General features: G+C 43.5%; 2 protein-coding genes across 2 annotated transcripts in view; one reads left to right on the forward strand and one right to left on the reverse strand.

The window, feature by feature from the left end:
• Positions 1-20,389, reverse strand: part of ZZEF1 (zinc finger ZZ-type and EF-hand domain containing 1) — a 60,231-nt gene extending 39,842 nt beyond the window's left edge. The window contains exons 1-17 of the mRNA XM_065694461.1: positions 19,913-20,389; positions 16,317-16,461; positions 14,989-15,183; positions 13,945-14,116; positions 12,007-12,206; positions 10,455-10,665; positions 8,928-9,044; positions 8,535-8,713; positions 7,335-7,433; positions 6,257-6,348; positions 5,217-5,365; positions 4,556-4,667; positions 3,186-3,401; positions 2,136-2,236; positions 1,624-1,793; positions 702-835; positions 326-396 (exon numbers count right to left, since the gene is read on the reverse strand). Coding sequence (XP_065550533.1) covers positions 326-396; positions 702-835; positions 1,624-1,793; positions 2,136-2,236; positions 3,186-3,401; positions 4,556-4,667; positions 5,217-5,365; positions 6,257-6,348; positions 7,335-7,433; positions 8,535-8,713; positions 8,928-9,044; positions 10,455-10,665; positions 12,007-12,206; positions 13,945-14,116; positions 14,989-15,183; positions 16,317-16,461; positions 19,913-20,278 — 2,729 coding nt within the window. The 5' untranslated portion in view covers positions 20,279-20,389. The remainder of the gene's footprint in view (positions 1-325; positions 397-701; positions 836-1,623; positions 1,794-2,135; positions 2,237-3,185; positions 3,402-4,555; positions 4,668-5,216; positions 5,366-6,256; positions 6,349-7,334; positions 7,434-8,534; positions 8,714-8,927; positions 9,045-10,454; positions 10,666-12,006; positions 12,207-13,944; positions 14,117-14,988; positions 15,184-16,316; positions 16,462-19,912) is intronic.
• A 129-nt stretch (positions 20,390-20,518) lies between these two features.
• Positions 20,519-24,861, forward strand: LOC136021739 (neuferricin). Its single transcript, XM_065694244.1, has 4 exons — positions 20,519-20,878; positions 20,992-21,132; positions 21,355-21,541; positions 23,887-24,861. The coding sequence occupies exons 1-4, from the start codon at positions 20,629-20,631 to the stop codon at positions 24,098-24,100; spliced, it is 792 nt and encodes a 263-aa protein (XP_065550316.1). The 5' UTR covers positions 20,519-20,628; the 3' UTR covers positions 24,101-24,861.
• The last annotated feature ends 819 nt before the right edge of the window (positions 24,862-25,680 follow it).

Here is a 25,680-nt window from a genome sequence, read left to right on the forward strand (position 1 = left end):
ATCAAAAGTTTGGGCTCTGATGACGCCAGACTAATTAAATCAATACCAACCATCACCATGGACAATCATACAAAAATTGGAAGACAGCCTAAGAGGAGTCTAAGCAATATACTGTCATGCAGCACAAACACTGGGCAATGTTTTATATAGTTACTCTGTTAATAAGCATATTAAGTAGTAGTATTTTACTCTCTAAAGCAAAAGAGAGTAGAGTCCTTTTGAGAATTATTTTACAGGGGAATAACATTTTTAAAACCAATTAAATATGAACTTATTCATAGATGTTGGGCATCAGGCAATTCTTTTCCACCTCAGGACCCCTTACCTGAAGTGAGTACACAAGGATCTGAAGGCAAGATGCACAGATTGCTTATGTTCTTGCTCTGTGATGTTTTTCTAGAAAAGGAAAGAGATTTATTTTTATGCTATATTCTGTTTCCCTCCTCTGTGAGAAAGGATTCTAATTTCTGTGTTCTACTATTCATTTTGGGTAAGAAAAGCAGGGTTAGCTCCTCTTTCTTTCAATAAGCTGCAGAGAGATAGAAGGGGGAGGGTAAAAAGAGGCAAAGAAGAAAAAGAAAGGAAGGTTTTTACTTCAATGGGACAAAACAGATTATTTGACAACAAGAACTCAGATTTTTCCTCTTTGCTGCATAAAGAACACAGGTACTAAACAAGCAATTTTTCATTTAATGATTTACCATCATGGTGAAGAGCTGGTGTCGCCTGGTCTGTCTATCTGGGAAAAAGATTGCTGCTCCACTGAGTAAGGTGTTCTTAACTTCCTCTTTCAGCATTTTCATTGGCATGAAGTTACTGTCCCCCATATCCACTACTGCTCATACAAAAAGGAAGAAAATTACAGTTCAAATTAATACTCAATCTGATCTGCCAGAGGCATAACCAAATTCAAGTGTTATTTTACACATCTTCAAGCCCTTGCAAACCTAATACACACACAGAAAATGAGGGGAAACATTTTCACTTCCAGCAAGAAAGATTTTTCTAAGGATATATTTATTCACTAAGTAAATTAATTCCAGGAACATTAAGGCCTGACAACTATCAAAGCTAACAGAGTTTTCAAGATGCGACAGATTCTACATGAACTGGTTTATCTTTAGCTGACTTTTTAGGAGACTACTAGGGAATTAACAAAAAAAATTATACTTTAATAGAGTACCATCCTACTTCCAATGAAATCTAGAGTGTAATTCCCATTCTCTTTGCTGGCTCCAGAGTCTTCCCTGTGTTTCATTAAACCTTACAAGCTCCTAGTAAGATCACTGGTATTTATATCAAACACCAGAAATAAAAACCCCAGTAACATCAGATTAAAGGATCCCATTCCCTGCTGGTTCAAGCAGGTGACATGTTCAAAAGAAGTTTTCTATTGCAGCTGTTCCCAGACCCTATGTTGTCAGAATAGCTATAAAAACATTTCATAGGGTCCAGGAAAGTTTCACTATGATAGACTTATTAGTACGCACTGACCTGAACAAGAAAGAAAGGAACAGTAGCTGAGTTGGCCTCTAGGAATAAATATCTTTTCCCGAATTGTAACTTGTGATACACTTCTAAGCCAGAACAGACAAAACAAACAATATATTCAATATAAACTACCTTCACACAAATGCCTATAAAGCTCTTTTGCAGCTTCTGTGTGACCAGATGTTTTACTCTGAGAAGTTTCTTGAGGTTTAGCAGTTTTATTGTCTGCAGTAAGTACAGAGAAGCAGCTCTGGAGAAGCTGCAACAGCAGTGTTTGAGCAAAGATACATTCTTCCCTTGGGCTGCAAAAAAACATAGAACAAACAGAAGCAAAAACTAGAAAAGCAGCTTTTTTTGCACCAAATAGTTAACGCTATGAAAATCACTATCTTAGATGGGTAAAAACCACTGAGTAGAGAGCACATAGGCAAAAAAAGTATAGCTACTGGCTAAATTAATCTACATCTCAGGCTTCTACATAACATTACAGTTAAAACCCATATGGCAGCAGTAGGAAAATGTTATTTATGTAAATGATGTAGTTTAGGAAGAAGAAACTGCTGCAACTAAATGAAGCATATGTTATTTATATGTACACACAGAGCTTAGTGCTGCAGCACACAGTAAAGAAGTAACTTACTTACCTTTGGTGAAGTTTATTGTAAAAATTCCAGAACAGCTGCAAATCAAGGCCCGTGAAATCCAAAAATGACTTGTATTTTAATCCACTCTCCTTCTGCTGAACCTTAAAAAGGCAAACAAACGCAGGATTGGAAAACTAATTCTATACAGACCACATTTATAAAAAGTAAATCCCTGAGCAGTGGGCTTAAACGAGGCTAGTTTCTTATATACTTGCAGCTACCGTGAATTCCAGTGTGAGTTCCTTCATGGATACTCCAGTGTCTCAATGTGACAGTTCATGCTGAAACCTTCCCCTTAACATAGCTACTAATAAGGATTCTCTCTCCTCTTCCCAGATGCCTAGTCCCCTACCACCAAAAGACTTCCCCTTAACATAGCTACTAATAAGGATTCTCTCTCCTCTTCCTAGATGCCTAGTCCCCTACCACCAAAAGACTTCACATTACCTCTACCTCTCCACGTAATTTAATTGAAAGTAATAGCCAAAATGAGACTGTCCACGGACCAAAATGGAAGCTGAAAAGGCACAGATGCACGCACTGTGCGAACAAAACATGACTTTGACATGTATCCTCAGAAGTAGGGTACATCAGGCTGACACACAACAGCACACAACAGCCATATCTCTTAACCGTATATGTCTCACCCTAGATATCCACAGAATTTTTTCCGATGAGGGTATGTTTTAATCTATGCAACCTTCCTAGCTATCTCCCTATGCATTTTTCAGATGCTTGCTTCAGAAATACCAACATTACCTAACAGACAGTAGAGCATCCTCCTGTTGCATCTACTTCACCCAGCATTGTAACGTGATGTTGAAAAATGGCTATTAACCCTTTTCTGGACCCAAAGTGAGCATATTCCTAGCCAACACCAGTAAACACAGAATACTGTTCTTTAGAAACCCTTTTTTCCTCCACAGCATGGTTTTAACAGTTGCTATTACCTAGGACCAAGATTTTCCTTAGCCAGTCACAATTTATTTTAGCACAGCCTTATTCCTTTTAGCATGTACACCCTTAAAATGAACTAAGCAGAAAAAATACCAGGTCCTGTGCCAGCTGCTGGATGAAATGAAGTGTCTTCAGGAGAAGAGTTGTGCCACAAACTGTATCATCATCTGTTTTCCTGCACTGCAAGCAGTTCATGCTTCTACTGGGCTCATCCCGCATAGGCCGAAGATACCCAAGAACATTCAGGCCTTGAACTCCGAGTCGCTCTGCTGTGTCTTGTCTTGTGCACAAGAACTTTATCATCACGTACTAGAAGGTTATTAGCACAGCACAAGATTTGGTTTTAAAAGCTAGTACACATTTGGCTTTAAAAGACATGAGTGCAATACATATAACAAGACTACAGGTGGGATTGGGGTAGCAAGCCTTATTCCCTGTCAATCACCTCCACAAGTTTAAAATACTGAGCCTGAACTCTCCCCACTTCCAAACAAAGTCACAGTGATGGTTTCGTAACCTCTACAAGCACCTGCAAAGTTAGTTAATTCATTATCAGTTCCATTCATTCTGCATACTCTCTTCCTTGGTTCTACAGTTACAGCACTTCTGCAGGTTAAAATGTTACTAGCTGCATTTAGAAGCAATCAGAGGATTAATGTGTAATATTTAAAACATACTTTTATGCAATCTGTCCTCTGTGAGATACAGAATGCAATGTGGAAAGGAACAGCAAGTTCCGCAATCCAAATGTACTCAGTAGCTGTGTGTGTTCATGAGTCTTCAGGGACTAAGTGTTACACAGACAGCAGCAGAATGTCTTAGCAAGTAGTGATGGCTTTCGAAAAGTTCCCAGTTGACTTTTAACTGCACCACCACTTCTGCTAGTTCCCACAGTACACAAAAGGAATGGGGAACTGAGCAACAGCTGATTCCAGAACAGAGATAAATGCAGGATCTGAAAAGCAAAGTTTCCTACTTAAACACTACAAATCAAAACCTGCACTGTATTGTATTTGTTCAAGCCGCTCTTGGAACAGAAGTCCCATGTTCCTCAAGGGAATTAGTCTGATGGAACTGCTTAGTAATTGTTTGTCCCTTGAAACAAGGGATCTGGCTCTGAAAGAATAAATGTAGCTATGTAGCAGTTAATTCGTCTACATATTAGAACAAAGCAACAATCATATCATACTTTTTAGAAATATCTCCTCAGGATAAAGCCAACAGTCTGCACATTATCACATAACTTTGCATTAAACATATGTGTATATACAGAGAAAAAGAATAAAAATCAGAGGACAGAAGTTGACTTGTGTTTAACTAGAAGCCTATTGCTTTTTACCTCTACCCAGAAGAGCTGTCCTAACACGTAAGAGTCAAGTTTATTTCAGTTGACATTACAACAAAGCACAGAGAAAAGCTTCTGCTCAGTGTGACTGGTTCAATGGATTTTCATGGTTCCTTACTTGGGAAATTCTGCATTCCTGCATTTTGACATCAACTTCATCCCATTCTTCTTCCACTTCAAACCAGCCAATAGGATCATCATCTCCCAACTCATCACATGAGCAGCTGCTTCTATGTATAAAAAAATGCAACAAATTTTGTGAAGTTTAAAAAAACCTGCAAAGCTCTTGATATTTTACCAGAATATTTTTGCATGTTATGGTTATAAAGATGTGTGAAACTTTCCATTGCCCCTCTTCACACACAAATTCTATCACATGCAACGTAAGCAAATTAATGAAATCTTTTTAGTCATGGTTCCCAGCCTCCCCTCGCACCTGAGCAACAGTTCTGAGAAAGTCATCTAATAAATGCTGATTAACACATGACCTTCCTATAAGGTACTTCTGCTATCAGTGATCTGTACCTCCAGTAGAACATGGATTTTGTCATATCCCTTTTTAAAGGAGTCTTTAAATCAAGATATTGAAAACAACAGCTATACACATATTGCCTCAAACACATCACATTTGGGGTCACTGAAATCAACCAAGTAACAATTCAACGATGCATTATTCTTAAGTCATTTGGAGCAATTTTCAGCAGTTCAAATGACATTGAAAAAAAGATCTAATATCACAATTATTTTCCAGATATTCATTACAAGAAGTCCACCTATACCTGTTCTTTAAGAACTGCTTGAATTCCCGCAGCTTCCACTTGTCATAGCTTTCAAATCTTTTGAAGTGTTCCTCTGCATGGAACTTCTCTGAAGCACTATTATAAGCAAACACTAGCCCACACTGGGCTCCGATGGCTCCCCTTCGGACCTAAAAGAACAAATTGAGCGCAATGGATTAACAAGTTGACAGTAAAAGAAGGTGTTGCTTTCACAAGAAAAGAGTTATGGAAAAAACTGCATATTGACAGTACTGATCTCTGGAACTGCACAGAGAAATTATATGCATTTAGAGAAGTGTTAGGAAAACTAAGTCAATCAGGATCATGCATCATGGTTAACATTTGCCGTACTTATCACCCTCCTAGCACCCAAACTCCAGCTCCAGTTAGAATTTACTTGCCAGAAGTCCACCCATGTCTAAGTGGTTTTGACACTGAAATATAGAACCTTGCTCCAGAAATTAAACTACTGCTGTGCCTTAAATAAATAAATAAATTCAGCTGCAGAAATCTCACTGAAGCTTGGTCCTGGCCCTGAGATTTAACCACAAGCTCTTGCTTTTAAACAAGATAAAAATCACACCAAATACTCAAATTACACTAATGTCTCTAAAAAGACTTTGAAAGACCCCCATTTAACCTGAACTCACATGATCTATATCCTGACTCCTGCTATTCACACAGTCAAAAAACTATTTTAAATATAAAATCTGACATATAAATCCATACCCTTTAGAGAGATACCACACTTGTCACTGACTTGTAAGATATATTGTAAGATATAGAAAAATGCAATATAAAATAAATGGCTTTACTACATGCCTGTGGCACCCTGTAACAATTTAAGACCTCCCTTTCCTTAAATTCTCTGTGATTTACAGCAAAGCAAAACCCTAAAATAACACTATTTCATGATGAATTTAAAATTACAGTTCATAAAAAAAAAAAAAAACTAACCAGAAAAACCCTACTTGAATTCAACTCTACCAGTAGGGAAACAAGCAAACCTTCTGCTTCAAAAGCATACAGGAACTGCATACCTTGATTCTAATCTGTGTCACTTGAAATGAAGATTCAGTTCCAGTAGAAAGAATAATACTTGCTCTGGTTTTCCCAGTTTCAGTAAGAAAACCTAAAGCAGCAGTGGAGATAGAAGGAGGTTGGAATGACTGCTAGTGCAAGCTGTGGATTAAAAGTGGGGCCAGGGAGCAAAACCACAACACTTTTCTACTGAAATACTCATTAGCTAGAGAGCAATCAGCCTTTAGAATAATCTTTCCAGGGAAGTGGTGGATTCCCCAACACTGGACACTTTTAAGATTCAGCTGTACAGTGTGCTGGGACATCTAGTCTGAGTCATGCTAATGAGGTTAGACCAGATGATCCCTAAGGTCCCTCCCAACCTGGGATTCTATGATTTTGTGAGAGCTACGAAATGAACTCAAACACCACATACAAGCAAACAGAAGGGTAAAATAAGCATTTAGAAAGTGCCTGATTTTCTATCACAATAGCTTACATTTAGCAATAGCACCGCACAAAACAATATACACGTTTTTAAAATAAAATTAGGTAGCATTTCACTTAAAAAAAAAAAAAAACAGGTCAAAAAACCACAAATTATTTTGTTCAGGTTGTATCCAGTACATGAAAATACTGCATTAACAAAGGCAGGCTTGAAAGGAGAATTAAGTTATGTACAGTCAATGAGAATTTCTACCAAATCTCTTCATCAATATTTGGGAAACTAGCCATGAATGATTCATGACTTAAAGCCTCAAAATGTGCTCCAGGTAATTTTCTTTGCAAGAGCCCATTGATGACTTCCATGTTGAGTTCTCCCCCAGATCCAAATCTTTTTGTTTGCTTTAACAATAAATTGGATCCTGAGAAACCCCCACTGTAAAACAGACTTTACATACTGGGGGCTTTTCGTTAGGTTTTTGGGGGTGTTTTAGTGTTGTTTTGTCCCCTTTTTTAATTACAGATCTTCCGTATCATAAAATTATTAAGTAGCACCAAATAGATATAAACATATATATATGGAGCAGCATCACAGCCTTGATAACAGTCTTTGTGTCTGTTTAAATATTCTGGATTTTAAGTCCAGGCTATTACCATCCCCAGTCCATGGCTCCACAAGGAGGTTTTCAGGGCCTGATTTATCTTCTTTTCCCTTTACATCACAGGCTTGCAGAGTGAGTCGTAAAGGTTTTCCTGAGTAAAATAAATAAACAAATAGATAGATAGATAAAATCAACAGGTTTATCAACTTCATAAGAAATAAACCTGGAAAAATCTGCTTTCTAAAGTCGTTCATGAAGATAAGAAATGGAAGAATAAAGGGAAGAAAGTTACAATGAGATTTTTACCACTGTCAGTCACAAAAACAAGGGGGGAAGAAACTGAAGCATAAGATACATGTTAACCTCAAACAGCTCAAGTTTTAGATACAGAGAGAAGGAGAATGAAAATCATGACAATTAATGTTCCTTCAACTGTCTGCACGCTTTGGAATTCCTTATACATGAAATACCACTGTTGGCTTACAAAAAGCAGCAGCTACTCCAGGAAAAACAAAGCAATTTTCAAAGCTTTTGAGAATCAAGACTGATACTATAATTAAAATAATTAATGTGTCATTTGGTACAAGGTTGGAAGTCCGGACAAAGCATACTAAAAGGCAAAGGGGAAAATTCTTCATGATCAACTAGTGATGATCTCAGGAGCTGACACCTGACAAAAGACAGATTTCTCAAAGAAATACAGTTAATACAGCCACATTCTGTCTTATGCCAGACCACACACAGCTCTACACTTCTGACATACTCAGGCTAATTTATAAAAGTGAAAATAAAAGAGCTGTAAAGTGATGCTAATGACATTCAATTTAAAACACGTCTTATGTTTGTGCGTGTCTGCGCACATGTCTGCAAGAGGGACCACTTACTGAGGCTAAACATGCAAAAAAGCATGTTATTGGAAGAATAACAATAATTGAAGTCATCTTTTACACAATACAAACACCTTTTACACAATACAAACATTATCACCATTCTTGACATAGGGGCCATTACCTACAAAAGTTCATGTTTTCTTCCTCAGCATGATGCCACCTGGTTCAACTCTTAGATCACATAAAGCTGATCTAATCACCAAGTTTTAGGGCCGTTCAGCTTTGCAGGGTATCTTCTTGGTAACAGTTGTTAATCTAGAAGTCTTGTATAATTTTAAACCCCAGGAGAACAAGTAAAACAACTCAAAGCTGCATACTGTATGAAGTATGTACAGAAAAGGATCCAGCAATTATTCATTTACCGTATTTATACAGCAGGTTCTGTCTGACCACTGCCATGGAAGCGATAAGCGATGAAGCCTTGTATGGAGTTTCCAGATGATCAGTGATTGTACAAAGGGAACTTACCACTTTTGCAACACTCCCCCTGGCTAAGGCAAAGGCCAAAAGTGTAAGTTCAACCTCTGGAGTGGTACAACAACTGGGGAGGGAAAAAAACAACAGCATTAAAAGAAAACTCAGGACACTGTTTTTAAATAAAAGACAGATGACACTCACATGGAAAAATCTACAGTGCGAGTTTCTTAACATCTTCCAATTTTTCAAGAGCAGGTGAGTAAAGATAAGAGAAATTTGCTATACAAATTCTTCTAAACCATCTTCTACTGCATCAAAACACATCAACACAAACTTACCTTGTTATTCTTATGAGGAAGCTATCGACTTCTTCCAAAACATTTGGAGACAAGAAGCTTGAAAAATCTGTAGAGCCTGGTGTTAGCGATAGAGGTGGCATGTGTTGCAGTGCTTTCCTAGTAAAAGGACAGAACGTAACATCAGAAAACCAGACAGAATCAGAGAAAACAGCCTTCTAAAATGGGTTAGCTATTTGACTCGTCATGCTTTTTGAGAGCAGGTCTGTACAAACAGGTTCCGAGTGCAGAAAATCTACTGACACAGACGATCTCTTCAAAAGGCAAAGCGAGTAGTGCGTTCTAGGCAGGGAAAGTTTAACAGCTGATGGGTAATCCTGAATCTAGTCTCATCATCTCAGATTCAATAAGACAAATCAAGGGGTTTTGAATTGTATCTGTGACAACATTAGAAATAGTGTCCACATACTGCTTTATTTTAAATAGTTCTAGCACTGAGCAAGAGCCTGTTAATAAAGGGAAAATTGCTTTTAAACTCTCAGAACTACAGAAACTGAAAGAGCTGAGATCAGAGTTTCTGTTTGATTTCCAAAGGTAATGTAATAACCCCTGAAAATACAGATTATTAAACAGCTTCAAAGTCATTCCATCCAACACTAAAGTTTGAGGATTTGCTTTCTAATTCCAAACACTGAATTTATAATTCCTGAGAACATATTTTTAGTCAAGTTTTCTCCAGGCTTTACCCCCCTCAATATTCATGTTATACTTCTAAAAACTATCTAAACTGAGGGAACCTGAGGGCCCCCAGTTTTAGTAAAGCTTGCACTTATGAACATTCCTCAGACAGAAGCATGTAGAAAGTTATCTAAGCACTAAAGAGGTTCCATAGATGACACAAATTAAAAGACAGGCTTAATGGACTTTAGCCTGCAGTACTCATTAACCTAATGACAGCAGTGCCCTTGAGCATGGTGGAATCATGCTAGCTAAGCTCTATAAAAGCTGATGGGGGTGTATAGTGATTTTATTAGGATTCCAATCCTTCAAGTCACTGGGTGGAAGTGTTTGGCAATCACACAAGGAAACGTTACATAGAAAAGAGCTGATCACCACAAGCAAACAGCTACAGAGATATTGCATGTATCTGACTATATCCCCATGTAATGCACGACAAGGCATTACACAAGCAAAAATGTGCTCAAAATTAAGCTAAATTAACCTCCATTCCATAAATGGAAGAGGTCCAATATTTATAATCAATAAAATTAACAATAATTTTAAGCTTCTCTAAAGTATGACAATTCAAAGGACAGGCAAAAAAAAAGGTATTTTTCAGTGTCTGTTCAGTCATGGCTTAACAACTAGATTAGATACAACAGTAAGGAGAACTAGTTCCCATATGCACAAACAGATAGAAGTATCAAAATTTAAAGTGTGATAACTAAAAAGATGATTAAACACCTTACTGGAGGGAGGTAAATCAGTTTACTGAAGCTGTAAGTATTTAAAAAACCCAAACCAAACTAAAAATAAGGCCATCACATGCCATGGAAGTTTGGTACTTACTGAGTATTTTGCAAAATAGTATGAACAAATGCTGGGTTTGTTTCCATGGAAGCTGTCACCAGAGAGGTCAGCAGCGACCAGTACCAGATCGCTGAAGCATCGCATACGGAGACTCCCACCTTCTTCACCCGTTGATACCCAACAGCCCTGAGCCCGTGGATTCTGGTGTCACATCCATCACTAAGGCAACGCTTGATATTTATCTGTACATCTGTCAAAACACAAAATAAGACTTTTTTTCCCCCCATTTCTTCTGCTGGATGAGATCTAGAAGAATGCAGATATTCAAAACCAGAATTATCGCAAAACCTCTGAGGAAAATAGCAGCAGATATGTAACAGTACTCCCACACAGAGACAACTCTGCATATGTGTTTCTTCACTGTACACCCTACGACTGGGAAAATTTAGCCCCTGAACAGCTTACGTGATCCATTACATATGGTTCGGTTAGAAATCAGGGAAAAAGCAGTAAAAAAAAAAAACCCAAACCCCTCAAAGTGGAAAACAGACTACGGATTATTTCATCAGTACCTTTCTACCTACATACACAGGAAGCATCTTGGGAGTGGTACTGGAGAATTAGGGTAAAAGAGTAAAGCCTAAAAGCAAAGCTTTAAGTTACATAAAAATCTTTGAGTAAACTCTTGACCATTTTGCACAGATAGCATCCTCCTAGTTACTTCTGAGGAACATCTTTGCCACCTGCTTCTGTGCCAGTGCAGGTTCATCTTAGTGAAAAGCACCTATTTGAAGTGAAGAGACAACATTTGTGAAGCTGCAGTAACCATCTTTCTGGCTTTAAGCTGAAAGAGGGGAGATGTAGATTATATATTAGGAAGAAGTTGTTGACTATGAGGGTGAGGCTCTGGCACAGGGTGCTCAGAGAAGCTGTGGGTGCTCCATCCCTGGCATTGTTCAGGGCCAGGTTGGACAGGGCTTGGAGCAAGCTGCTCTAGTGGAAAGTGTCCCTGCTTGTGGCAGGCGGCTGGAACTGGATGAGCTTTAAGGTCACTTCCAACCCAAGTCAGTCTGAGATTCCATGATCTTAGGAAGGAGCAACTTTCCCTTGCTTGATTCCAATAGAGCATCCACAGATCTACCAGACTTAAAAATAACACTGCTTAAAAACCCTTAGCACAAAACCTGTTTTACATAAATCATCTGACCAGCTTCAGAGTTTTGCTACGAAGAAAACAGTTGCTCAGAAGCAGATTATTTGCTAGATATGATCATCCAACATATGCTCCCACTCTGCAAGCAAAGATATTTTTAAATTGCCCAGTGTCTTCAAACTGAGAGGCTAAAACTGCATCTTTAGTCATTCAGCTCTTCAACGCTTAGCCCAAGTTAGACAGATGCCATGAGAAAGACTCAGAAGACTCTCCTAAAGGCTAGAGATTAAACCACCAGAAGAACAATTTCTCCGACCCAAGGGTGTGATTTAAAGTTCCTACTCTGACGATTTCAACACATCATTCTATGCTCTACCCAAACTTTCACCTCCAAAAAAGCACCAAAACAATACACCAACAGTATCCTTATTGACTCACACATCTGACTAATGTTAGCGTTTTCCAACAGTGTTACGTAGCCAGTGATATTGCTTGGAATGTGAACATCTCGGACCTCCTGAAGACTGCTGGCATTCCTTCCCACTGCCACTGTCACTTGCTGTGGCATGTAACTCTGGTCACTAGCTGCCACCGCAATGGACAGATGTCTCAGGACAACATCTGGTTTCATCTTTAAACTGCAAAGCAAAGATAAAACAGTCCTTTCAAAGAGAAGGTAGGGTCAAGCACTTCACTTTCAGCTAAGCTTCACTCAGTTTCCACTTGTACAAACACAGATAAATCCAAAGGAAATTACCATGTACTTCACAAGTGTATCAGGGTGGACAAGTCACAAGTGTATCAGGGTGGACGAGTTAGAAAACTTTAACTGACTTAATAGACAGTCACCTCTGAGAGCGAGACTGTAGAATTTTCTAGGGTATGGTTTTCAACTGAGAATTCATTTCTTGGTGAAGCAGGAGCTGTCCCCCTGCAGCCTACAGAGGTTCATGATGGAGCTGATATCCCCTGCAGTCCATAGAGGCCCACACTGGAGCAAATATCCACCTGTAGCCTGCAGAAAACCCCACACCAGAGGAGGATGCCCAAAGGAAGCTGCAACCCTCTGGGAATCCTGCACTGGAGCAGGCTCCTGTCAGGACCTGTGGCCCCATGCTGAGATAAGACCATGCTGGAGCAGGTTTGCTGGCAGGACCTGTGGCCCCATGGGGGGCCCATGCTAGACTCATCTGTTCCTAAAGGATGGCACCTTATGGGAGGGACCCCACTGTCCTGGGTTCAGCTGTAACAGTTATTTTTCTCCTTAGTAGCTGGTGTAGTGCTGTGTTTCAGCTTTAGTTTGAGAACAATGCTGATAAAACACCAATGTTTTAGTTGTTGCTCAGTAGCATTTATCCTGATCAAGGAAATTTCAGTCTCCTGCTCTGCCAGTGAGGAGATGCATGGGAAGCCAGGAGGAAGCAGAGACAGGACACCTGACCCAAACTAGCCAAAGGGGTATTCCATACCATAACGCATCATGCCCAGTATAGAAACTGGGGGGAGTTACCCAGAAGGCCCAGATAGCTGCTCAGGTCAGGCTGGATATCAGTCAGCAGGTGCTGAGCAATCGTGTTGGGCAGCACTTGTGTTTATTGTGGTTTCTTCTCCTTTCCCTTTTTAGTTGTGTAATATCTCCCCTTGTTATTTCCCTTATTATTACTAGCAGTAGTGGTTTTGTACTATACTTTAGTTACTGGACTATTTTTTATCTCAACCTATGGGATTTACATTCTTTCAACTTTCCTCCCCATTTTACTGGGAGCTAGGGCTGGAGCAGCTGCTTGGTGCTGAGTTACTGGATGGGTTTAAAGCACAGCACCCACACTGGAGCAGGTTATGAAGAACTGCAGCTCGTGAGAAGGACTCACATTGGAGAAGTTGGTGGAGGACTGTCTCCCACAGCGGGGACCCCACACTGGTGCAGGGCAAGAGTATGAGTCCTCCCCTGAGGAAGGAGCAGCAGAAACAGTGTGTGATGAACTGACCACAACCCCATTCCCCATCCCCCTGTACCACTGGGGAGAGGAGGTGAAGAATTCAGGAGTGAAGTGGAGCCCAGGAACAAGGGAGGGGTGTGGAAGGGGTTTTAAAATTTGGTTTTATTTCTCATTATCCTACTCTGATTTGCCTGGTAACAAAATTTAACTGATCTCCCCAAATTGAGTCTGTTTTGGCCGTAACAGCAGTTGGCAAGTGTTCTCTTCCTGCCCTTACCTCAATCTATAAGCCTTTAACTGTATCTTCTCTCCCCTGTCCAGCTGAGGAGGGGAGTGACAGAGTGGCTTTGGTCAACCCACCACAACACTCCACCAGCTGTATTTCTACGGACTATAACAACCCCAAAACTCAGGTGCATACTGGCATGTTGCTCACCGTATCCAATGGGAGCGAGCACTCCCATCCGACTGCCAGAAAGATGTCGTTTCTCCATTTGTCATCTTGTCAATATCAGCAGAATTGGACGAGGTTTCTATGTGAGTGTAGCACTTTGTGACAGACTTCAGTTTGTCTGCCTCCTGATTACCATTTAAATCACTGGGGTATTCTGCAAAGAACATAAATCACTCGTCAGATTCTTCTTTACCTTGTTTTTAGTATTATTATACCTTTATAATAACTAACACATACAAATTAAATTGTTGGTACAGAGCACAGGTCCCAAAGAACTGTTTCTGGCAGAAAACAGAAGATAGCAAAGTTTAATTTCAGATGATATTACAATCATCTTAACCAGTACGAAAATACCTACTTTGCCTGGAGTTCACTAGCCTTTATCACCAACTTTGATTACTGGCCTCATAAGAGCTTTATTAATATGCAAAAATACAAACAAATTAGAGGAAAAAGTAAAATATGATGGAGGAAACCTCAATTCAGCTGTTCTAGGGAAGGGACAAAGCAGACTGCTTCCCCAGGTAACTTGAGCTATTTCAACAGAAGTGCAGAGATCTGAAAATATCAAGTCAAGCTGTAAAGAGAAGGAGCCATCCCCACAGGGAGACCACCAGGAGAGTCCTGTCTGAAATATAGTAAAAGATTCACTACCTCCACCCCAAAACAATACATTACTTTTAACACTGAACAGTCAGTTTCAGAGAATATTCATCTCACTGAATTTCTAGCAACTAGCAGAGATGTTTGACTGAATAGAGAATATCACAATAATAATCATTCTGAAACAGGTCAGAGGAAAGATGAAAAACATCCCAGTGTGTTACTCAGATTGAGAGGTAGTTTGGAAACCAATTTATGTGCCTCAAAAGAACAACAAAAACACCCACAGAAGCATGCACATCAACTCTATAAAAACTTCAACTCTGGTAAAAATTCAACAGTAAAGAAAGCTTTTCCTTTTATCCGTAATCTCTTCTTCAACCTACGGTTACACACGGAAAAGAAAAAAAAAGATTTACATACCCCTCTCTTTTAGGAGAAGTCGATCTAAAGAATCCTTCAGCACGGAAGACCTCATAGTGCAGATATTGTTAAAGTACTCCAGCACTGGGTAAGGGATGGCAGTATTAGAAATGCGATTCCGATGCAAGAACCTCAGGATCATTGAGGCATGAAGACCAAGACGCTCTTTCGATTCAGAAAATATATCAATAAAACCTAGAAAGAGAGATTATTTCCAGCTGTGTTGCAATATCTGACTTGATCAAGTCATCATTTCCACACACCACACTCCCTCACATCTTACTACTAGGGAAATCCAAATTAAGCATGGGAGCCAACACTGGAAATACATTCTACCACAGGAAGTAGCTCAAGTCTGCAACCTTTACAGAGGGACTGCAAGAGGTACAGGCAAACATTTTTGCCAGTTACTTAAAATAGCTGAAGGTGTTCAAAACAATTACCAGAAATCTTAGTTTTTATACTTATTTTGCTATCCTTAAAGTCTCAAACCCTTGCCTTCAATATCTAAGTGAAACAGCTGCTGCTTGGCTAAGAAGCTGATGTACTCGCATCACCCACCTTGAGCTACACTAAGCATATCCCTCTGGCACTGGAGATTATTGCCAAGGAGGTGCCTAATGTTTTCCACCAAGTTTGTAAGAAATTTCATTTCCTTAACAGCAATTCTCTGGATCATAGTGTATTTAGATGCACAAAAGAGTACTCCATGAATACTGTCCTCTGACTTATCTGCAGCCAATTCTAGCACTTCTTGTCTGATCCTCTGAGGCAAACCCTCTTTAGCCACTTATTATCAAAAGCTTGGAAGGAAAGCCAGTAACTGATACTTATTCCAGAAATCAAATTCTGGGAACTGACATTTTCCAAACTACACACCGTAAAACATGAATTATGTTTCAGAAGGATTTCAAATAACAATATATTAATAATAAAGTCCATGACTCATCATCTGAAACAGACTCAGAAGAGGACTTATTCCTCCAAGTACAAGACTGCATTAGCTAGACACCAACATTTTGCATAAAACTGTTTCCTGTCTGCAAGACAAAATAGACAATGATAAGAAGATCCTCAGTCACACAGAGAGGAAAATATTGGTTATTTATGAAAGTAAGTTAGCTAGATGTAACTATGTGAAAACTATATGTAACTATATGAAAGTTACAGCAACTTCATTTGTTTGATACTAGAGAAGTGAGAATGACCTGGAGTACGGTTTTGATAAGATTAGGACAAGAACATTATTAAAGCAATTTATTGAAGCAACATCCCTTACACAGGGCAGGACTTGGGAAACCATCTCTTTGGTCACTCTGTTCTCATACCTGGAACTAGGGAACAAGCTTGCAGTTGCCTGATTACATGGCTAAGCTCCCCTTGAAGATTAGCTCCACTAGAATTCTTGAGAGCCTCCAGCATATTCTCCACATCTACAGTGCCGTCTCCTTCAGCATCAAATTGTGCAAAGGCCTGAAGAGGAAAAATTAAAAGAAAATGTATTTCAGCATATTTGCTTCAAGCAGAAATTCAGGGTATTTCATAGAAGCCATATAACATTATAACAGCATGAAATAATAATCAAAATAACCCATTTTCCATAGTATTGAATTAATGACAAGAGGGAACAGCTTGGCTGGAAATCTGCAGTCTTCAGCAAGTTTTAAGGCAGTTGCACTGCCTTCCTACAAAAGTCAACTGTAGTTATGCTTAGGTGGAGAGAGCACATCTTCTATAGCAGTGAATCAGCAGCACCCATCCACTAACATCTGAGACTACAAAGAAGTTGCTCACAAAAGAGCACTAAAAAGCTCTTCCATTAAAGGCTGAGCTAGTTCTAAAAGCCATACCAGGCATTGCTCATCACTGCTGCACCCATCTCATGCTGCAGCTACTCTTAATTCTTCCAGGTTTCACTTAGTTTCTTCAGTTAAGAAAGCATCCTTAGAACCAGAGTTTTTAAAACATTTATATCCTTCCATGCACTGCCCTACACAAAACACCAGTTTAACCTCATTTGTCAAAGTATTTGTGAAAACAATGAAAAGAGTCAGAAAAGGTTCTTATTTTTTTTTTTTATTCAGGGGAACTTTATTATCTTTGACTTTGATAGAAATGTTTAACATAAAAGCTATGCTGAGCATGTATAACAAGTAACTCAGACAGCTTTGCATTTCGTGTCTTTGTAATAACAAAAGTACAAGGTACCTTTATTCAGCTAAACCTGTAAAGCAGAACCAAGCTCATAAATATAATGCTTTTAACCAGCCACTTCAAAGGAGTCACAGTCCTGTGACACAATACTACTAAAAATCCTAGCTATATTTTCACAATCACATTTAATCCTGAAACATCTTCTGTTTAATTGCTAATCTCTTCACAAGCAAGGCTTCAGTTTCTTAGCCCTGAACTTGGTATTTCAAGTTCAGCTACATAGCTGAGTACACTTGGCCTCTAAGAACAGATCATCTCACACATGCCTGACAGTCAAGAAGTCACTGCTGCCCAGGAGGAATCTTACGCGCGAACCTCTCGGTTTGTTACCTGCTTTCAAACTTGATGTACCATTAAAAGTACTATCCTGGAGAGAAGTAATCTGAAATGATTAGATCAAAATAACCTGCCAATTAACCATGACATAATTACACCACCTAAATGAGAGCAAAGTCCTCAGAAGACAACAGAATCGCAATGCCTTATTTTAGCTGACTAAAGCTCCAATGGCTCTTCTGCAGCACAGAGCTGAATTTCAGCTTAGCATTTTACAAACTCCATTAAACATACAGTGGAACCATGCTAACAGCAATCAACTATGTAAGTATTACTCTTAGCAAAGCAGACTGGTGCTGGGCATCAGGTAGACACTGAAACAAAAAACCAAGACCTTTGCCTGAGGACAACAATCCAGAGGGAATTAATTTTAAACAAAGAGAACTCAGTTGCCAGAACACTTCAATGCAGTTTTTTCACCACATCATTCTTGCCATTATATCTTTTTCTCCTCATATTTGAGGTGGAACTGTGCAATTACTAAAATATGAGGTGAACAAGCAAGTTTTGTGATGCTACTAGTGAAAACAAACACATCAGATGGCAAGGATGGATTAGCCCACAGCTACTATAAACCAATTTCTATACTTTCATGCAAGGAGAGAGCACAACATCTATGCTTTTCTTTGCATCTTCATGCAGTATTTTGTTATTTTATTTTTAAACTCTTAGGAAAACTCTTCATTTCACCCCTTGCTCTCAGCAGAGCTGCAGCATTAATGCTTCAAGTGAAACTTGGATACACTATATGATAGCTGCTGAAACAAAAATGAATAAAAAAAGGATTCAGAGATTTAATTTCTCTAGAAAATAAGATTTTGCATTTCAACACAGGTTCAGTTTGCCCATAAAGCATTCAAAGCAGGTATTCACAAGCCCCACACTGTCAGCAGAAAACCTTAATGGACAGATCAAACCTTAGTCTATGCCAGACAGGATTCTACAGACATTAAAAAGGGAAACCTATTGACCTGCCACCCACAAACTAACTTCTCATCAGTGTAAAATACATCCTGGAAATCTAAAATACTACAGCCTGTGGGCTGGTGCCAGTCACAGAAACACTGACATCAAGGGTTTCCACACAACTCCGACATCTCAGCTTTGCAGGACAGACTAGATGAGACCATCTATCCGTTCCATGATAAATCCGTTGATAAGGTATTTTCCCCCCTCGCCTCAGAGCAAGAAAACACAAAACTAAATTGTATTCTTCAATCCTCAAAATATCCCCTCAGCCTGCAAAGCTCAGTTGTTTATAACTAAGAGGAAGAATCCTTACGTACTGATTTCACTCTTACCGTCCTTACAAACGAAGTGTTCTTTATTGGTTCTTGTAAAGCAACTGGAAATGTAGGCAGCAGCATTTTAGCAAGCTACTTGAAGCAACCTGCTATGAACATACTTACCTGTACAACAAAATCCATCTCTTCCCAGGTTCCAGTAGCCTTTTTAATACAACAGCACCAGTTTCAAGGAGCATACACGTGATTTAACAGTTTACCAAGTTATTATTCTACTACTCAGAAGCAATACAAAGGCAGAAGGAAAGCCCTAGTGAGCCTCAGGAACTGCACGCAGTAACAAATCCGGACACAACCACTTTCTCAGCTGAGTGTGAAATTCCCAGCAGGGTATTCAACTGCATTTTGAATGCCAGCTAGGGAGTAAAGCTAAACGTTCCAAACGTCAATTTACCCACGTCCCTTCCGACACTAGAAAGGAAACTGCTCTCTTCTACCATTAAAACTTTACCCTGAGACCTTCTCTTCTGTAGAGAGGAAACTCTATTACACTACTTTCTAACAAGTTTTCCAAACCTCTTAGTTTACAGTAAGCAATAGGATACCAATGAGATACTTGACATTTTCACTGCTGGTTTTGCACAGCAACAAGAAAATTAAGTCCGGTAAATTCTGACTTGCTGATACCATCTCGAAGGAATTACTTGCGTTGAATTTCCTACCTGTGCTTCCCGCAGCTGCTATTGCTGCTGGCACTAACAGCAGCAGCAGGTTGTAGCAAAATACCATTTTATTCAGAAGCAGTTGCCGAGTGCAATCTCCAAAACCAGGCACAATTAATTAATTAATAAAAAAGCTATCTACAAGCTGACAGCCTGCCTATCGCCACCAGCAGCCGCCTGTTTGGCCTCGCAGCAGAACTCCCCGGTCTGGCCTCGCCGCGGTTACCCGAAGGGGTGACCCGGGTCCTCACGGTCGCGCCTGGGCACCTCCGGCTCGGTGAGATCCACCTCCGGCAGCACCCTCGGCGCTCCTACCGCCTCCCTGCGCTCCCCCATCCACCCGGGCTCCGGCGGGATCCCCCCCGCCCCGGCCCAAGCAGGGCCTGGCCCCGCCGGCCGCCGCCTCACCTCCTCGCTCTCGCCGCGGGAGCCGGCGGCCAGGCGGGAGACGCTCTCGAGCACCTCGCAGAACTGCTCCAGGCTGACGGCCTCGTCGCCGCGGCTGAGGCGCTCCTCCAGCCAGCGCACCAGAGTGCTGTGGTGCCGCGACACCAGCGACTCGGGCAGCGCCGCTTCCCGCAGCCGCGCCGTGGCCTCCCGCAACCGGGCCTGGTCCAGCAGCACCTCAGCCGGAGGCAGCGGCGGGGCCGGGCTGGCGGCGGGGCCGGGCGGGAAGGGAGCGCCGGGCTGAGGCGCGGTGGCCGCCCCGTCCATGCCTTCCTCGGCGCCCCCTTCCTCCTCGTCCTCGCTGCTGTGGCTCGCCGCCGTCCCCATGAGTCCCGCGGAAGCGCCGACGTTGCGACCCGGCGCTCGGCAAAGCCACTTATCCTCCGCCTTCCGCGGCGCCGCCCGGCCCGGCTTAGTCAGCAGCTTCCCGGCCCGCCGCACCTGTCAGCTCCGGCCGGCGGCGGCCGCGCCACACTGCCGCCAAGCGCCACCCGGCGCCGCAAAGCCCCGCCCCGGAAAGGCACGGGGCAGTCGCATCGCGCGACACTCGCCGTAAAGCGGAGCGGCGAAAGGGACAGTGTCCACCCAACGCGGGTACACCTGACCGGTGCCGGCCACGCTGCCGTGCGGCGAGGAAAGCGTCGTGAAAGGTCCGGGCGCGGTCGTGGCGCGGCCCCATGCGGCGGGGCGCGGCGGCGGGGGCGGCGCTGCTGTGCCTGGGGGCCGCCTGCCTGCTGGGCCGCGGGTTCGATCCCCGCGCCTGGCTGCCGCTGCCCCGCGGCCGGCTGCTGAGCAGCGCCGAGCTGGCCCGGTACCGCGGGGCGCCGGGCGAGCCCGGCCTCTACCTCGCCGTCTTGGGCCGTGTGTTCGACGTGGAGCGCGGCCGCAGACACTATGGCCCCGGAGGTGCCTACAGCGGCCTCGCAGGTACCTCTGGAGGGGCAGGGGAGGCCTCCGGGACCAGGGTTTGGGCCTGTCAGCGGGCTGGAGGGCCAGGCTGGGGTTGGCCTCCTGCCCGCGTTCCGCTGCCTGCCCCACAGGGAGAGATGCCACCAGAGCATTCGCCACCGGCGACTTCACCGCGGCGGGGCTGGTGGATGATGTCTCAGCGCTGTCACCAGGCCAGCTGCTGGCCGTCCAGAGCTGGCTGGCCTTCTACAGCGAGCACTACGAGCCCGTGGGTAGGTGGTTCGGTCGGGGTGGCCGCAGCGAGGGAAACCTGCCTGCAGCGCGGGGATGGGAGTCGGGAACCCCCAAGGACAGAAGGGGTGTAAAGCTCAGCTTGGTTTTAATACTGGGCTGTGGCCGAGATCCGCCTTTTTTTGTCGTTAAATAACAAATTTAAACCCTGTTCGTTTTCCTTGCCTGGAAACACTGCGCTCTTCGTTGCTCTTCTCTGCCAGGGAAGCTGGTGGGCAGGTTCTATGATGAATACGGGGCACCGACAGAAGCTTTAAGGCAGGCTGAGGCTGCCATTGAGGAAGCTCTGAAGTTCCAAGCAGAAAGCGAGCAGAGGAAGCAGCAGTTTCCACCCTGCAACTCAGAATGGAGCTCTGCTGCGGGCAGCCGGTTCTGGTGCTCCAAAGAGAGGTAAAATCTTTCCTCCTGCTGTCATGCCTGGGCCCTCTGGAACAGAGCGTTTCCGACCTTTCTTTGGATGCCCTGAGCTTTGTCATTGCCTCGCCTAGGAGGAGTGGCATAGGAAGATGTCCTGGCTCACTGGTAGGTGAGATCTGCTGACTTCTTCACAGAAGGGCGTAGGTTGGTCCTAGTGTGCTGGGTGCTGGTATGGCTGGAATATGCCTGGCATGGTCCCTTGCTCTGTCCGCATGTATGGAATTGCTCAGGTTCGAAAAGACCTTTATGATCAGTTACAGGCCTTAACCTGGCACTGCTGAGGCCACCACTAAACTGTGTCTCCAAGTGACACACATCTGACATCACCACCTCCCTGGGCAGCCTGTTCCAATGTTTGACAACCCTCCCTGTGAAGGAATTGTTCCTCAGCTCCATCTAAACCTGCCCTGGGGCAGCTTGAGGCCGGTTCTTCTTGTCCCATCCCTCGTTCCTTGGGAGCAGAGCCCAGCCCCTCCTGGCTCCATCCTCCTGGCAGGCAGTTGCAGGGAGCCATCTGGTCCCCCCTGAGCCTTCTCTTCTCCACCTGAACCCCCCAGGTCCCTCAGCCCTTCCCCATCACCGCTGTGCTCCAGGCCCTGCACCAGCTCCATTGCCCGTCTCTGCCCCCACTCCAGCCCCTCAATGTCCCTCTTGTAGCGAGGGGCCCAGAGCTGAACACAGGATCCGAGGTGCGGCATCACCAGTGCCCAGTGCAGGGGGACAGTCACTGCCCTGGCCCTGCTGCCACACTGGGGCTGGTACAAGCCAGGATGCTGTTGGCCACCTGGGCACAAGCTGGTTTCTGTTCAGGCAGCTGTCAGCCAGCACCCCCAGGCTCTGCTTTCTGACAGGGCAGAGCCCACTGCCAAGGAGCAGTGGTGCAGTTCTCTGCTGTGCCACTCCTGCTGTGTGAATTGGAGTCCCTGCGTTTTCTGAGCCAGTCTGGGGTTGCACAGAGCTTCAGGCTGGGTTTCTTCAGCATGAGGCAGTGGAGGGGAACTCGTCTCACTTTGTAGGTAAAAGGCAAATGATGTCCCATCCCGATCAGTACACTTAGGAGTTTCATTTCTGAGGCAAAAACTCTGCTGTCACACTGGAATCAAAATCAGGCTTCAGAATTTGCCACATGTGTACACAACGCTCCTGTTCTCAGGAAAACAGGACGGAAATCCCACTATTACATCTGCTGCATTCCGACAGGGAATGCAAGGATTAGCTCCTGCTGTTCCGACAGTTTCACAGCGTGTCTCACAGGGTACTGCCACAACAGTTTTCACTTACAGCCACATAAAAACGAGCTTGAGCTTTGAATAGTCATTTCCTGCTTGGCCTGTTTAGTTGTATACCTCTCTTTGTTTAGGGACTGTTCTGGTAGAAGACGAAATCATTCCACAGACCGCACTGCAAAATGCTTAGGCTTCGTTTCAGTGCACCAGTAGCACTGGGAGATCTGCTTCTATGTGTGAATGAGCTTGGGTGCAGCCTTGGGACTGCATGTTGTGTGGCTGTCACTTGTGTAAAAGGTTTACAGGCTTAACAGGGGCAGTAGTTAGGGGATCAGGCAGGATTTGGCTAATAAAGACACAGGTAGTTGTGGAAGTACTTGAAACTTGGGGTTTTTGTCTTTTTGGCCTAGTTCTTGGAATCTTTGTGTTTAGTCAAGGCGCAGAAGGTGGCGTGTGGTGATCTGCAAGCAAATAGCTACACCAAAAAAAGGCATTTTTGCTATTAGACATGCTGTGCTGTGTAAGGCTGTGATTCCTTTTCCAGCAGTAGAAACACAGGAAGCAGCTGGTTGCTCCCGGAAGGGTGAGAGCATGTACCAGCACTGTGAAACTAAGTTCAGGCCACGGGTTTCTGAAGCACAGCCGGTAAAATGAACCAGAAAGCCGAGATGTTGAGAGTCTGCCTCAGTAGGCGTGTCTTTAGTTCTAACTCTCCCAGATTATCCTAGGCTTTTACCTACTGATTCTCAATTCACTTGGAAGCATTTTACTAGGGCCTTTAGGGGCAGGACTAGGGGGAATGGCTTTAACCTGCCAGAGGGAAGACAGATGAGCTCTTAGGCACAAGTTCTTCCCTGTGAGGGTGCCGAGGCGCTGGCACAGGGTGCCCAGAGAAGCTGTGGCTGCCCCATCCCTGGCAGTGCTCAAGGCCAGGTTGGACACAGGGGCTTGGAGCAAGCTGCTCCAGTGGAAGGGGTCCCTGCCCATGGCAGGGGTTGGAGCTGGATGAGCTTTAAGGTCTTTTCAATGAAACCAGTTTGGGATTCTGCGATTTTCACGGGTTGGAATTGTGATTTACTTTTCCATTCTCAGTGGGGGAGTGAGCAGAGACTGGACCGGAGTCCCTCGGAAGCTGTTCCACCCGGGGTCCAAGGGCAGCCGCTGCGTGTGTGTGAGGACAAGCGGTCCCCCGTGGGGGCAGCCGGACTCCACCGAGCACCGCGACAGAGGCGACCTGGATAACCCTCACTTGCAGGAATACAGCGGCTGCCCTCCGCTGGCAGAGCAGTGCGTGCTGAAGGAGTGACTCCCAGGGCTGGATTGAGGCCGCTGTTAAGAGCCCTGCGGGAAAACGAGCTTTGTATGGGCAGCTCCAGCTGCGTTCCTCTCCATCTGCATGAACGGGCAATAGCAACCTCACGTTGTGACTCTTTAACGTGTGGAGATGGAGTTGAGAGGAAACACTTCAGCCGAATTAGTGGCTAAACAATCAGTAATGGGATACTTTCTTAGTGCTTCATTCTGATGGTATTTTTACATCTGGCAACAAACTGTAAGATGCAAAGCCTGAATTATACTTAGCAACTGATTCCTTGTGCAGTCAGGAGATGATTTTGTGCAATGCAGCAAGGTTGTGAGCACAGGAACTGCTGCAGCATCTCTGACCCCAGTTTACCCACAGTCCACCAGTCATTTGAACTCTGCCTGCTGCATTGTAGTGCTTGTACTCCTTCCCAGTCAATTGATTTACTCCAGAGTTTCAAGGTAGCAGGGAGAAGCCAGAATGGCTCCTGTAATTAAGGTAGGTAGTATCTGGGAACTTGTACAGCTTGGTTACACACAAGGTTTATCAAAACCTTGGAGTACAGAAGGCAAAAGTCAGAACTGTATTCCCTCATTTAGTGTTTGTATTATACTGTGCAAAGAAGATACTGGGGGCCACCTATGAGGATCCTTGTTTAATATTAACCTCACCTTCCTGCTCCTGTGATTCACTACTTTCAGACTACACGGATGAGGAGCTGGTACTTCTCAATATCTGGTAATAAAAGCAATGTGGCAGCATGACGATCCTGCTGTAATCTGCCTCCTGCTTCCATAGCACCTCCTCCCACCTGGTATGTGCCCTTCGGCTGACAACCCGAGGGTGTATCCTCACAGAGCCCAGCTCCATAAAGTCTGTACAGATTTTATCACAGCTGGCAAAATTCAGTGATGTGACACCCAAAAGAGCAGGGCAAGTTCTTACCACTCCTGTGTGGGGCTGAAAGGGACAAAGGAGCACCAGCAGAGGGCTTAGGCACTGTAAATCCCCAGGTGCAGGGAAGCAGTTGCTGTTTTTCAAAGAATCTACTGTTATAATCAGTTTCTGATGTAGCTGCAGCCTTGAGAGACACATTACACAGAGTCCAGCAGTGGCACACATGTGCTGAGCTGTGTTCAGTTCTTAAGGCAACTGCCACCTATGTATAAAGAGCTAGAAGGCATTTATGAACTTCAGTTTTGAGCTACTGCCACCTCTGAAGAGCTGAGTCATTAGTTCATAACTGGGTGAGCTCACAGGAGGCCTGGCAGCATTGCTTTGGAGTAGTCCCTTTGTGGCAGCAACAGCAGGCGATGCAGCAACACTTCTCACCAGTGATGTTTGTGTATGAGGCTACAGATGTGGATGGGACCATACAGCTGGGATGCCTGAGCACTATGCAAATAGTGCTGGAACGCTCCAGGGATGGTTCTTATCTTAAGAGCCACACCAAAACCAAATACGCTGCTGCAGGAAGGAAAGACAGGATGGTGCTGCTTTAACTTCAGTTGGTTGAAAACCAATTCGCAGCTTATTTCATGGTAGTGTTTGGTAACACTACAGGGGGAGTTTGGCTTGCAGTA

The sequence above is a fragment of the Lathamus discolor genome, chromosome 14 (genome assembly GCF_037157495.1).
Source record: "Lathamus discolor isolate bLatDis1 chromosome 14, bLatDis1.hap1, whole genome shotgun sequence".
Lineage (NCBI taxonomy): Eukaryota > Metazoa > Chordata > Aves > Psittaciformes > Psittacidae > Lathamus > Lathamus discolor.

Bases quoted from the DNA above. Each gene is read 5' to 3' on its own strand.
- LOC136021739 (XM_065694244.1), top strand. From the start codon at position 20,629: ATGCGGCGGGGCGCGGCGGCGGGGGCGGCGCTGCTGTGCCTGGGGGCC. The intron at 20,879-20,991 runs GTACCTCTGGAG...CCTGCCCCACAG, and splicing joins TGCCTACAGCGGCCTCGCAG to GGAGAGATGCCACCAGAGCA. The intron at 21,542-23,886 runs GTAAAATCTTTC...TTCCATTCTCAG, and splicing joins TTCTGGTGCTCCAAAGAGAG to TGGGGGAGTGAGCAGAGACT.